General features: G+C 43.6%; 5 protein-coding genes across 5 annotated transcripts; 3 read left to right on the top strand and 2 right to left on the bottom strand.

Moving 5' to 3' along the window:
• Positions 1-579: 579 nt before the first annotated feature.
• O0I10_002190 (uncharacterized protein) lies at positions 580-2,406 on the bottom strand (the record flags this gene model as incomplete). The annotated part of the gene is made up of 10 exons (XM_058482276.1): positions 580-640; positions 702-856; positions 925-1,015; positions 1,071-1,129; positions 1,189-1,469; positions 1,532-1,604; positions 1,684-1,946; positions 2,017-2,124; positions 2,189-2,324; positions 2,389-2,406. 10 exons carry the CDS (start codon positions 2,404-2,406, stop codon positions 580-582), a joined length of 1,245 nt encoding a protein of 414 aa, XP_058346774.1.
• A 615-nt stretch (positions 2,407-3,021) lies between these two features.
• Positions 3,022-5,372, top strand: O0I10_002189 (uncharacterized protein; the record flags this gene model as incomplete). Its single annotated transcript, XM_058482275.1, has 8 exons — positions 3,022-3,112; positions 3,437-3,696; positions 3,757-3,787; positions 3,850-4,047; positions 4,102-4,421; positions 4,490-4,886; positions 4,965-4,986; positions 5,099-5,372. 8 exons carry the CDS (start codon positions 3,022-3,024, stop codon positions 5,370-5,372), a joined length of 1,593 nt encoding a protein of 530 aa, XP_058346773.1.
• A 482-nt stretch (positions 5,373-5,854) lies between these two features.
• On the top strand, positions 5,855-7,125 carry O0I10_002188 (uncharacterized protein; the record flags this gene model as incomplete). The annotated part of the gene is made up of 6 exons (XM_058482274.1): positions 5,855-6,029; positions 6,087-6,167; positions 6,220-6,460; positions 6,523-6,616; positions 6,668-6,884; positions 6,947-7,125. 6 exons carry the CDS (start codon positions 5,855-5,857, stop codon positions 7,123-7,125), a joined length of 987 nt encoding a protein of 328 aa, XP_058346772.1.
• A 99-nt stretch (positions 7,126-7,224) lies between these two features.
• On the bottom strand, positions 7,225-8,942 carry O0I10_002187 (uncharacterized protein; the record flags this gene model as incomplete). Its single annotated transcript, XM_058482273.1, has 6 exons — positions 7,225-7,723; positions 7,784-7,898; positions 7,960-8,135; positions 8,189-8,259; positions 8,310-8,735; positions 8,856-8,942. The coding sequence occupies 6 exons, from the start codon at positions 8,940-8,942 to the stop codon at positions 7,225-7,227; spliced, it is 1,374 nt and encodes a 457-aa protein (XP_058346771.1).
• A 1,364-nt stretch (positions 8,943-10,306) lies between these two features.
• Positions 10,307-12,994, top strand: O0I10_002186 (uncharacterized protein; the record flags this gene model as incomplete). Its single annotated transcript, XM_058482272.1, has 1 exon — positions 10,307-12,994. The coding sequence occupies one exon, from the start codon at positions 10,307-10,309 to the stop codon at positions 12,992-12,994; it is 2,688 nt and encodes an 895-aa protein (XP_058346770.1).
• Positions 12,995-14,036: the final 1,042 nt, after the last annotated feature.

The following is a 14,036-nucleotide window of genomic DNA, read 5'->3' as shown; positions in this document are numbered from 1 at the left end:
CCCACATCCATTCTTCCTTATACCGCACTTATTCCCCTTCCATTTTCTCACTCCAACAATCGTTTTCTTCTTTGTCCCTTTGTCCCTTTTACCACCACTATCTCTTCCCTTTTACTTATTTACGCAGCAACGGCACAAGTACCAGCCACGACCATTCTGGAAAAAGTGCTTCTTCCTCACCACCCTTCATCTTCAACTCCATTTGTATATGTATGCTTCTATACTTCCCTTACGCTTTGTAGCTTAGAAAGACTTCTTTACCACCTTTTCATCTCCATCACACCCCCAACCTTATGTTTGTCCACTTGACATGCTTCCCTTCTTTTTGTACAAGATCCCACTGTTCTGCATTAAAGAAAAGTAGTGTAATTTCTTATTGACATTGATCCTATCACGAATGTCATCATGCTTGTAGCTCGAAAGTGGATAATCAAACCCGCCAATGCTAATAGTAAATGATATGATTTGTATTTTACAAGCGACAAGAAAAGGAAACATGCATCTAGTGGGTACAAGAGTCTGACAAGACAAGAAGAAAATGTGTAATGTGAACGTGCTGAAAAGGGATATCGTGAAGCTTTAAGCCTTGAACACAAGGCAAGTGCCATCATCAGAAGCTGTGACAACGGTCTTGCCATCACTATAAGGACCTAGTTAGTCATCCACGAAAATCTCCCTCCCTTGCATTGTGCCTAACTTACCTTGATACAGCAAAATCCAAAACACCATCACGATGACCAGACCAGTTCTTGATGCATTGACCCGTCCGAGCATCCCACAAGCGAATGGAGCGATCCACAGAGCAAGACACAAGGAAAGGCGAGTTTTGAACAAATTTAACCTTGACCACAGCATCCTATAAAGAAAGATATGAGCTAACCATACACCATCACAAGCAACATTTTAAGAGCCACATGTCTTTACCTCATGATTCAAAGTTTGACGCAATCGCTGTGTTTGTACATCCCAAATTGAAATAGTACCATCGGTAGATCCAGTAGCTGCCAATGCGAGCCTATTTACAAGGTGAGTCACCCTTAAAAGAATGCCCTTCTCTTTTGCAAACTTACACATCACAGAAATCAGCCGTCTCCACAGAGTCGCTATGATTCTCAAGAGCGCTGACAATCTATATCACGGCATGCGTTAACATCATTGCACTTTTTTAAGCATCCCAAGACAACATACCTGGCCATTGGTAAGGTTGACGAGACGAGCATTGCCATCCATGGCACCAGTAATAGCCAAAGTGCTATCCTTGTTGACAGCCACAGTGACCACAGGCTCTCTATGGAAACGAGCATCATCACCTGAAAGACGCACTTCGGATGCAGCGGACTTGGGATCCCAAACGATAAACGAGGTATCTTCAGATACCGTAACGATCTTTTTGCCATCAGGAGTGAATTTGCCAGAAGTTACAGGAGCAGCATGGCCGTTGAAGATGTTCATAAACTTGCCGCTGGGCACTGTAAATGCAAAGTATCAATACCTAGTATGCCACCCACCCATCCATTTCATGATTACTTACTGGCCCACATCCAAATGGTAGAATCCGATGCGCCTGCCAACAAGATGTTGCCTTTGGGATGCCAATCAATCCACTACCATCATCATGCTCTCTATTAGCGATTGTGCACCCCCCATCTTTTGTATGAATGAATCATCCTCAAATATACATACCACAATCTCATCTGGACCTTCCACAGCTGTGCAGAATTCACCGGTGGCCGATTTCCAAACACGCACTTTACCATCCATGCCAGCTGATGCAACATACTCGCCATCCACGCTAAAGCCAACAGCAGTAACGGAATCGGTGTGGCCTGATAATTCGTACAACATCTCGCCAGTATCGTTTCTCCAAATGTAGCTCTTGTCATCACCACCACCACTGACCATAATGGTAGGCTCCTTGGGGTGCATAGCAATGGCATAGACAGGCTCTAAGGATCCAGATCACGTGATGTTGATTAGTAATTGAAGGGATTATCCTTGTTTCATCCTCCATTGTACCTCGATGATCAAAAAAGCCTTGAACAGAATCATCCGCCAATTCCATCATGTTCTCGTCATCGGCAGAGGGTCTCACGTCAAAACCTTCCAATGGATTGCTTCCTTCAGCTAAAATCAATGATCCAAGTCGTTAGGCTACAGGTTAAACGTGATCTCAAGATAATTCTATTACCCATATCATCATCATCGCTATCGTCATCATCCATAGGCTCTCCTTGATCAAGGTTGACAGTATCTTCTTCAAGAATGTCTTCGGTGCGGATATACTCCTCGTCCACAATATCTTGGGTGTGGTGCTGCTGCTGCTGCTACATTGAACGCATTACGATCAGCGATCTGAGAGTGCCAAGACGCCGCATGGTGAAGGATTACCTCGTCGTGTTCTGACATGGGATTAGTGCAAGTAAAGAGTTGCTTGAAAAAGAAAAAAAGACGACAACTGCAAACTTTTTGGGTCGTATCGCTCTCGCCCAGCAAATTCACATTAGCCCCGACGACCCTCTCAGCCTGCCATGCTTTACAATCCCATTGACGTACAATACAATGACCATCATCGAAAGCATTTCTTCTAGTACCTCGTGTTCTCATGCTATCATATCCAATCATTGTCAACAATGACGTCCATCTTTATATAGATGTAGAATCATTTACCCCCATTTCATAGTATTCGTATACCCTTTGTGGATGATTAATAATAATATGAACAATGAATGATGTACATGGAATGGATTATGGATGATCATGTTTACATGAACGAGGTTCTTGTGGGGACATTGCTTCTTCATTTGATGTGTTGTATCCATCATCATCATCATCATATCGTGACTACTTGAGCAGAGAAGACGAGGAGGAGGAGGAGGAGGAGGGCTGTTGCACCCCCCAATTTGTAGCTGAGCTGCGTTGCCATTTACACATCTCTTTCTCGGTCAACTTGATCAACCGCTCCTTGTTCACATTTATCACACCATATAAACACACACACACAACACCGCTTGACCTGAACACATGTCTTTGGAAGGTCGAGATATCATAGTCGGCGGCAAGTACAAGATTGGTCGAAAAATTGGTGCCGGCTCCTTTGGAGAGATTTACTTGGGTAAATGACGTTCTTTTCATGTGTGGGTGTGTCAGCATCCCTTTCCTGTTCCAGATGAAGCAACTCGACCCATCAGACCCATCCAACCCGTTGCCATTGTTGTCATTGTTGTTGTATCCAGGCAAACACACACACACACACTTGGTGGTCTGGTTGTCTCCATATCTACCCATCCATCTCTTCTATCTCCCCTCACTCACTCACTCTCACTCTCTCCCACCACACTTCCCACACTTTCCACTACCGACTTGCCTCTTGTGTGCTCGCGTGTATTCCAATCATGATGAATAATTAATCAATTGACTTTTTTCTTTCTACTTTTAGGTACCAACATTACCAGTGGAGAAGATATTGGCATCAAATTGGAAAGCATTCGAGCAGCACATCCTCAGCTAGAATATGAAGCCCGCGTATACAAGACATTGGCTGGTGGTGTGGGCATCCCATTCTGTCGTTGGTATGGCAAAGAGGGCGAATACAATGTCCTAGTCATGGATCTCTTGGGCCCTTCCTTGGAGGACTTGTTCAACTATTGCAAACGACGCTTCACCTTGAAAACTGTCCTTTTATTGGCAGATCAATTGGTAAGATCAAGATCCATATTATTTCAACAAAAGCTGACATGTGTCATCTCTTTCTATCAGTTGTCCCGTATAGAATACATTCATTCGAAAGGTATGTAGACATCATCTTCCCCACCATTGCGTATTCACAAAGAATTGCTGGGGGCTCCTTAGGTTTCATTCATCGTGATATCAAGCCTGATAATTTCCTAATGGGTATCGGCAAGCGTGGTAACCAGGTCAACATGATCGACTTTGGTCTTGCCAAACGATTCCGTGATCCACGAACCAACGTGCATATACCCTATCGAGAGAACAAGAATCTCACTGGCACACCACGTTATGCAAGCGTCAACACACATCTTGGCATTGGTAAGAGGGTGAAGGGATAAAGTAGAGTACACTTGTATTGATACAATCATATAGAGCAATCTCGTCGTGATGATCTCGAGTCGCTTGGATATATCCTGGTCTACTTTTGTAAGGGCCAATTGCCATGGCAAGGCATTCGAGCAAGGACAAAGAAGGAAAAGTATGACAAGATCATGGAGAAAAAGATGACAACACCTGCGGATGCGTTATGCCGGAGCTTGAGCCAGGAGTTTGCCATATACCTCAACTATGTCCGCTCCTTACGATTTGATGACAAGCCCGATTACTCTTATTTGCGCAAGCTGTTTCGAGATCTCTTTGTTCGTGAAGGATATCAATATGATTATGTATTTGATTGGACAATTCGGAAAATGGCAAGTTACTTGTGTAAGGGGGGGAGCCTGTTTTCATTATCATTAACCATGTTGGTATATATATATAGCAAGAAAAGAAGCTAGCGGAGAACCAAGGGATGCGCATGGACCCACCTTTGTATAACAATGTGCCATACGATCCACTCCCTGTTCAGCAACGTCGTCCTATGGTTACCACCGGGTTGCCATCTCCTGGTATTGGTCATCGCACTTCAACCACCCAGCCGTATCGAGCAGAATCAAAGTCGCCGGATACATCAAAGAGGCTCGATGATGTGATGCTTCAATATCAACAGCAGCAACAGCAACAAAAGCTATTGCAGCATCAGCAGCAGCAGTATAGTCATCAACCTCCAGTGATGATTCCGCAATCGACTCCTCAAGATCATGCCTACTTGGCCAATCATCATGGCTATGCTGGAACCGGCGGTGGAAGAATGCTTGTAAGAGATAACCAAGCCAGTGGTAAGTGCGGACGACTACTACGACAGCAGCCTATTGCAACAAGTTTCCTAAATCAAATCATTCATTCTCCACCATTAGCAGGTTCATCATCCAACAGAATGTAAGCACAAAATCTCCCTCTTTTTTCTTTTCTTTTTCCCCTTTGGCATGTGTTGTTGTTGTATGCATGTGTTTTTTTTGTACTTATAAGTTCAGGAAATCCCCTGTTGTAGCCTGCGCACACAAAACAAGGCGCTCCCGAATGTCGGAAGTTCATCAGCCATGGCCACCCAGTCGCCGTCGTTCCTAGATCCTGCATCGACTTCATACCATCATGATTATTTGCCTGAAAGTAATGTTGGGGCATCAGCTGGCATCCATGGTACTACTACAATGGATCTTAGATCATCGGCTGCTCTTCCAAGTGAACGATCCAAGACATTGGGCAACAACCCTACAAAGCCCCTTCACATGTTTAATTCTTCAAGGCTTTACGATGACTTTTAAACCCCATTCATCCATTTCTCCACATATCACCAACCCACTCTACGTGCCTCTCTATTATTATACAACAATAGCAACGACACTCACGCACACACACACACACACGCACATTCACTCACAACAACGCACACTCTATATACATCTTAAACAGGATCATGCACTTTGTAAATTGTTTCCTTTGAGCAAATACCTCTTTTCTTTCCATTGCTTCTTGATCGTTGTAAAAGACTTATACTCCCCCAGTAATTGTTTTCAATGAGGATAGATCTTATTTATTGATTTGGATGAGAGATTCGACTATGCTTCATTATCAACTACATGCTTTAATGTGCTGACAACAATAACATGGCTATGTGTCTTGTATCCAAGGACGACGTTGCGCAACATCAATTGCCATTTTGGGACATTTTTGAAGACACGCCGCGAAATGGACGCGATGCTTTTGTCTCTCTCCTCTTTTCGTGTCAAAAACGTCAGCTCCCACAATGAACATCCACCACAGCGACAATAGTGAAAACCAACCTGCCGATGAGAATGAACAGCAATTCCGAGCCGATTTGGCGAACAAGATCGATCGGACGGCGTTTGATCCCAAGCAAGATAAGGGAGAGCGTCGTCGTTTGCGTAAAAAGTATCGCTCCCTGATTGGTGAAACTGAAGGTATGTATGCAATCGGCAAGGTATCTTCAAGGTGGAGGCTGATATGGTTTTGAATAGGCAATAAACGAGAACTCGCTCAAACAACCTCTGAAGGCCTTGACAACAACCTGGATCGAGGAAATAAGCTCTTTAAAGAAGGTAGGTCGGTTTTCCTTTTGATGAGAGAACAAAGACTAATAGAAGCATCTAGTGCGTAATCCATTGGAAGCTGTTCTTGATTCACGGTTCATGACATTGACGGCTGATATTGCAACACAACGAGCTCGGAATGCCAACATTGGTAACGCTGCATTTGATGCCGACGAATTCATCTCCAAGATCAAGCGATTCGGCACATGTCCAAACGCACGCGAATTGGATGATTTGGATTGGAAAAGCATCGGTTATCGTGCAGCTGCCCATAGCGACAGGGTCACATCAATAGACTTTATGTAAGCAATGATTATCCATCCTTCATTGATATGACATGCATACTCACAAGCTATGTTAATAGGCTGGGTCCTCTCAAGACTGAAAAGAAAGAACGCAAAACGGCTGGTCGAAGGAATATTATTCGGATGGATACGAATGCTGTACGACCCACCCAGGTAAAATATCAGCATGAGAGATGTCGATTGTTTCCATTAATCGATTGCTAGTTGGATGAAACAGATTTACAAAACCAAGAAAACGAGACATCTGCCAACGTCAATGAGATTTATCGACTTCTCAATGAACGTGGTCCTTACAACTACCTAAAGTTCGTCACCAATCCAACGTCTTTTTCACAAACGGTCGAGAATATCTTTTACGTTTCATTTCTGATTCGTAATGCATTAGCCGAGATTGATGATTCGACTGGAGAACCCATGCTCAGTAAGTCATGTTTATATTGGATACGATTGAAAAGTAAAACTCATCTTTCATTACGATCCTAGGTATCTGCTCACCACCCACTGAAGACCAGATTGCCGATGGCGTGACCAAATCACAGCTCATCATGAATATGGATATGGCTTTATGGAAAGAGATCATTTACACATACAACCTTCAGAGCTCTGTCATCCCTACGCGAACCAAATCACCCCTCGCTGTCGCTGGTACTAAATGGTACTAGATTCCTATATATCGCGCATTCCCTCTCCCTCTCTTCTGTTTCCTGATTGTGTATACATTTTATGCTATTATTTCAAATACATTGCCATCATCTTCATCCTCATGCCCATCTAGATGCTATCCTATCCCTAAATACACTACGTAACATGGTTTTGTATATTCCCACTGCACTTGGAGGCGGCCTTGCACACACCACGCCATCACGTTCTGCATCCATTTGCCTTGGCATGTATGAATCCAATTGTCGAAAGAATTCTTGATGGATGTGTGCTAGTGCTTCTTTTACGTGCGGAAACAGGCATACGGTCCACATTGGATTGTTCATTTGATTTCGTACCACGATAATGTTGTCATGTTGTTCGCTGGGCCACATCCTTGTTTCATCGTCAATAATAAGTGGTAATGCATATCCACAACCGAGAGATCGCGTGTTGAGTGCAAAGAAAGGATACAATGCTCGGAGATCTTTGGGTGGTCGATTGGTATCATGGGATCGTTTGATGTAATCGTGTTCAAATCGTGCTGAATAGTGTAAACCACGAATCCGGGTCCGTTGTGGATCAAGCACACTCACAACATTGTCAACGTAATTTTGATCACTATAAAACAAAAAGACATGAGTCATGAGGATCGTTCACCACCTACATGTATAAACTTACCCAAGGGAGCATACTGAGATCTCATAAAAGTTTTGTGCCCAATCCAGAAACTCGTGAACACGTTCCGTCAATACCACTCGTCTTCCATCGCTCAATGCTACTACGCGGTTGCCATCTATAGATTACGTGTGTAAGTTTATACCATCAAAGAGGGTGATTGAATGAATTTTACTTACATCGATGTGCCTCACTTTCAGGAACATGTCGATCGTTTCCATCCCCTACCAGACGAACGAGTGTATCATCAAGATCCAATACAAGGGGAAGCTTTTTGTTGAAGATGACTGATTCCATGGCTGTTTTTGCTGATTGTACAATCTCCTCACGTTTGCATAAATAACCAAACAAGTATCTATATAGAATGTCTCGTTAGACCCTATCCAAGCTATTAGCATCATCACATACTTGTCACGAGATCCTTTGAGATGAAGTTCATATTGCTCCCCAGTATCCGTTTTGAGTACAATATAAGCAGTCTATAAAAGAGCCATGAGAAACCATCCACCTTGTGATTTAAAGTCCTTACCCTTCTTAAACCATAAATGTCATCGAACCAGGGATGTTCAGGATTGAGGAAAACAAAGGTGTGGCTCAATTGGCGTTGTGTCAGGACATAAAAGATGCCACGTGGATCAGCGCCCTGAACTTCATAGCTGTCTTCAAGAATGAAATTGGGTTCTGTGCCTCGATATAGGACTTCGTGAGTGATCAATTGGACTTGACGAGAGCATGGCATGTTGTTGCGACGATCCATAATCACAGGTTGGTTTTTGAGAACGGTGTCGAGTGATAAATGAGGACGCCATTGGCCCGGGTTGCATACAACGTTGTGACCAAGTAAAAGTTGGGATTTTGAGTTGCCTGCAGGTGTTGTCTTTTGTTGTTGTGCACCATGGAGCTTGCTATCCTTGGCGATGACGTATTGAAGTGCTGTGCTCAGTTGCATAATAGTCTAAAGATGTATGGGATACACAAAGCAAAAAGGGAGCAAAAGTGGGGGGGTGGAGGGCGGTTGAAGCAGAATAAATGAGCGACCTTGTAATCCACGAGTCAACTAGTTTCAAGCATTTACACTTCTCTCTCGTGCTAAAGGGTCCATGACAGGTTTGGGACGTGGTTCAACGGGTGCTGACACCTTGAGGGGATCATCGTTAAGCATTGCTGACAGATCCATATTGGCAATGAAAGACAAGCGGGAAAAGAAAGGTGGCTGTATAAAGCGTAGACCACACTACACAAAATGAATACGTCGAGCTCCGCATTGCCCTGCCATCTTACACAGAGTGTAAATGGCTCATGCATGAATCAAGCGGGACACATTCCTCTTATCCTCCTCGCTATGTTCATGTCCTTTGTTTGATCTACATCCTATCTATATAGGGCAATATGGATGCCCTTTAGAGTACACATGACTGCTACTATAGTAGTAGTAGTGGTAGTGATGGTTGTCTCAACAACGAAAACACACATTCATCAACCCCCTTACCCGCCATGAAAAATCACCCCCTTTCGTTATCCAACAATCCTAAAAACGCTGTGCGTATACAGCTTCCTTTTTTAATGATAATAACGAGCCATTGTATCTTTACGCACACACGCATAGACGTCCTTGATGCGTTGATGTATTACATTCGTCACATGTTTGTATCAAAAAAGCCATCTGCTGCTGGTGTCGATCCCCACCCACCCATTGTACTACCTACATGCAATAAATCAAAAAGCATGTTTCACTCACGCTGATCATCCTTGTTTTGTACGCGATAAGCATTTGGCGGCTTGACATGGGAAAAAAAGATTTTGTGTGTGTGTGTTGCCTTGGGGTAGTAAACATACAAATGCCTCCTTCTTTCTCTCTCTCTCTCTCTCTATGGACGTGGTCCACATTATATCATGTCCGCCACTAGAAAGAGGGGTCAAGTAGAGTAATAGCAGCAATCTTCTATGTTACTTTGGATGATAATTAGTGCTCCTCCCCTAAGCCTTTAAATTGGCCTGTACGCCAATCACACTACTAGCATCAAACGTGCACTGCTCTCTAAAGCAGTAACTGGTTGAAGAAAAAGGAGATGTTCCAAAAGGTTAACCCGATGGATTCAAGAAGATGATGTTGCCTTCCTCTCTACATTTTTGTGTAACTAAAAGTTTGCATCAAAGCATTGATGAGCGTTCATGCATAACCACCCCTCACAGTAGCTGCATTGAAATCAAGTACTATTCTCATTTCCCGGGAAAATAGTAGAAAGAGGGAAAGTGAGAAATAGTATGCGTGAAAAAAAGGGGGGAGGAGGCAGTAATAATAGGGAGCGTTCAAAACCAGTAGCAAAGAGCTGCTCAATACTGCGCATATCACATGATTGGCACCCTGCACTGCAACCACGCGGTCCAAAAAAAGACACATGTCGTGCATCTCGCTTTTTCACCCCTCTCTTTCCTTTATCCAACTATTGTTGCTGGTATAGGTTTGTATACATTAATGGATCCATCGTGTCCTTTTACTCATCTACAAGCAATAAAGAATAGGCGATGACCGTGCTACACACTGCAGCCATCATGCGTCAACATCTTCTTGTGCAGCAGCAACCATTGATGAAGCAACCCGAAAGCAAAGGAAATGCAGCAACGCCAGAGCCATCATCCATATTTGACCAGCTTGGTGCATTACCTCTTCCTGACAGAGAGATCAATGACATTCTCAATCACCATGAAACTCTTTCACTTGATGATGTGATCCAACGACTCGATAATATTGTGCGGCATATGACAGGATGGCTCGAAACAGCGCAAATGGCTGTTTTTACATTGGAGATGGAAGCCAAGGACGACATGAACAAAGACAACAACATGTCCAATGATGCTGGTTCATTATTGGAGTTGTCATTTGGACGTATTGAGCCATTCGTGTCCATATTGAACGAGATCAACGACATTGTCATTGATAAGTTGGACGACCATGAAAGCGATAACGCTGGCGATAAGCAACAACAATCACAACGACATTATCAACAAAAAAAGCTTACGACACGAATGACCATCAACAAAATCCAATCCGAGTGGTCTGGATTACAGTGTTGTCTTGCATCCGTGCTTCACCAACTTGATAATGCATTGGCTGAAAAGGAGCTTACAGCGTTGATGGAGCATGTATTACAACAAATTGATGATCTTTTGACGACGATTTTTCAAGTTCAGGAGAGACGCCATATGTACGCCAACAATGACATGAACACTCCTTTGCCCCCAACTGCCGATAATATTGATGCTGCAAGCACAACAACAACTGAAAGTGATCAAGCTCTTATCGACATTGACAATCGCATTGAACCTTTGTTCAATCAAGTGCAGCGTATCTATACAGCCATGACATCAAATAACCCACCAGCAGACGCATCTGGTGTTTTGGGAAGGGTGCATCACAAGATTCAACATCGATGGGAGGCTTTGCGTACTGAAGTTGATTATCTCAAGCAAGAGCTCAAGGAAGAACGATGGCTCAATGTGTTTCGACAAGTAGCGGATCAAGTGGATGTTATGATTGATGGCCTTGAGAAGACTGTGAGCCAATGTTATGATGTGGTTCATCAAGCACAGCAATCGCATATTGAACCACCACCAGGATGTCGACGTGCACCACTCGTTGATCGAAAAAAATATGAGGCCGCTGAAAAGAGCTTTGAAGCCAAGCACAAGTACTATACGCCATCCATTGACAAGATGCTGGGTATGTTGCAGGATGGGATTGTGGCAAAGATGCAAGGAGACAATGCAACCACACGACGATTTGATGGGATGAAGCAGCGTTGGTTATCACTCAAAGGCACAATGGAGCGATTGATCACCAGGGATTTACCGGAAACAGGTCGCCTCATTGTTGTCTCACATGATGTGCCTCATGTGATGCACAACGACGTAAACATGGGTGCACGGATCCTTACAAGACAAGCACGACTTGGATCTGTGGATGCTGCAATGGATCATCGATTACGTAGAAGCATGTCACCTAGCAGCCGAGAAACTCCGGTTGCTATGCAACACCAACAACGACGACCTTCAAGTTCATTGGGACGTGAAGCTGCTCGACTACGACCTAGTGCATCTGAATCATCATTATTGAATCCATCAGCAAGACGCAATGGAGGAACAACACGACGTACCAAAACACCGCTACGTAACAACAATGGCATTCCACCCTCAGGAGCAGAATCCATATCGAGTGGAGATTCATTGTCAACATCATCATCACGTAGAGCTGATCCATCATGGTTATTGGAGCCACCCAAAAATATGCCTGGTAGACGTACACAAAGTGTGGATCATGGTGTATCACCCAATCGACCAAGAACACCTGTACGTCGTTCCAAAACGCCATCATCATCAGATTTACGTAAATCCAGCAGAACACCGATTACACGACCCAAGAGTAGCATGAGCCAGCATCATGCCAATGAGGATGATTCGTATCATATGACTACCACCAAAACATCACACACAACACCACCAGCACGTCGTTCCATGACCCCATCTTTTATCCCACGTCCAAAAACACCGACAAGCCGTCAACAGCAACCAAGTCTTATTCCACGTCCTCAATCCTCCATGCTATTTTGTTCACCTAGTAGCTCTACTGATGAAACGCTTGTTCATTCATCATCACCTGCACCTGAACGATCCACAAGTTCACGTATACGTAAAAAACATTCGATGCCATCTTTACGTACGAGTCGTGCTACACATGTACCAAAGACATCATCCAAGCAACACCATCAGCATTCTAGCTCATACGATTATTATCATCATCATCATCCTACGGATATCTTTGGTAGCAACAACAGCAACAATAGCAAAAAGCGAGAGAGCGTCTATCGACCTAATGCACGGGATGCATTGGATGTGGAGGTAGCTCGTATTGTGAACGCATGTCCCATCCGTATCAAATGTCAAAGAGGTCCTTCGAATGGTCAATACTATTTTGGCAATGATTTGAATTTGGGTGGCAGGAAGCTGTACACGTGCAAGTTGATGAATTATGCAGATCGAGAGACGACACGACGACCTTCCACCACATGCAGCAAGGAAAACAAGGTGCTTGTACGTGTAGGTGGAGGATGGCAGGATCTTGAAATGTTTTTGTTGGAGCATTCGAATCTCATGGCGGCTACACAAGATGTCATTACACGTCCTTACACAAGCATGGGATACAGACACCATCATTGACCATAAGACAACTTTAGTAATAAACATGATGTATAATTGTGTACTATATGCTACGACATCTAATAAGCAATGGATGATACTGAGAAAGAGAGAGTCCATGATTTATCAATGGTGAGATACTGTAATCCTAATCGAAGCTGCTTTTTGGATGCAAAAGGATATGATTCGATGACTGTAAACTCTGCTGCAACTATGTGAGCAAGCCATTGCGACACACACAGATCGCTTGAATGTTCATGAGATGTCCATTGAGATTGTCCATTGGGAGCTAATGGCCTTGCACATGCTGGTATAAAAGCCGTGTGGTAGATGCTGGAGCCTTGTAAAATACCATCACACGTGGCAACGTCGCGTTGAGAAGGACACTATTATATGTGGTGCTGCTCTAATAAAGACCATTTCATGCGAGCGGTAGTAGCAAAGCTGCCCCTTTTCATCGTCAATGTCCGCTGACGACATCATTTCTTGTCCGGTACCGTCCGGTCCGGACACCGAAAAAAATTGTTTTCAGATTGCTTTTTTCAAAGGAATATGGCACGGAGATGTTAGCTGGAATAAGTTTGGCAGTCGGATTGGTCGATTAGCAGTTTCCATATAAACTTTGCTATCAAGAACCCTCCGACACAGAATGATGAAATGGCGTTATATAAAAATTATGCTAGAAGATAGGGACATCGGAAACCAATGGTGTCGATATGCCATTATCTGACAAAATGCCTTTATTTATATCTAGTAGTCAATGGATCTATTATTTGCAGACACATTGTTGGTCTTGTTTTGCGCATTGAGGTCATAAACGAACCATCTAGATTGATCCACAAGATGCAAGGGCTATCATAGGAAACGAAATGGCGATGCTGTATATTAAAGTGGAGGTTGATGATGGTTGTATACACATGCTGTCGGCTGTTGTATAGCCGATACGTGTTTTTTTATTACCACTAGAAACCAGCTCTCATGTGACAATTACAAAAGTGAGGTTCCGGATGGATAGCAATAACAACAATTAGCTCGATGCATAAACGGCCTATATGGCAACAAG

The sequence above is a fragment of the Lichtheimia ornata genome, assembly GCF_029851405.1.
Source record: "Lichtheimia ornata isolate CBS 291.66 chromosome Unknown scaffold00006, whole genome shotgun sequence".
NCBI lineage: Eukaryota > Fungi > Mucoromycota > Mucoromycetes > Mucorales > Lichtheimiaceae > Lichtheimia > Lichtheimia ornata.
The sequence above is the reverse complement of the archived record's forward strand: the minus strand, read 5'-3'. Positions and strand labels throughout refer to the sequence as shown.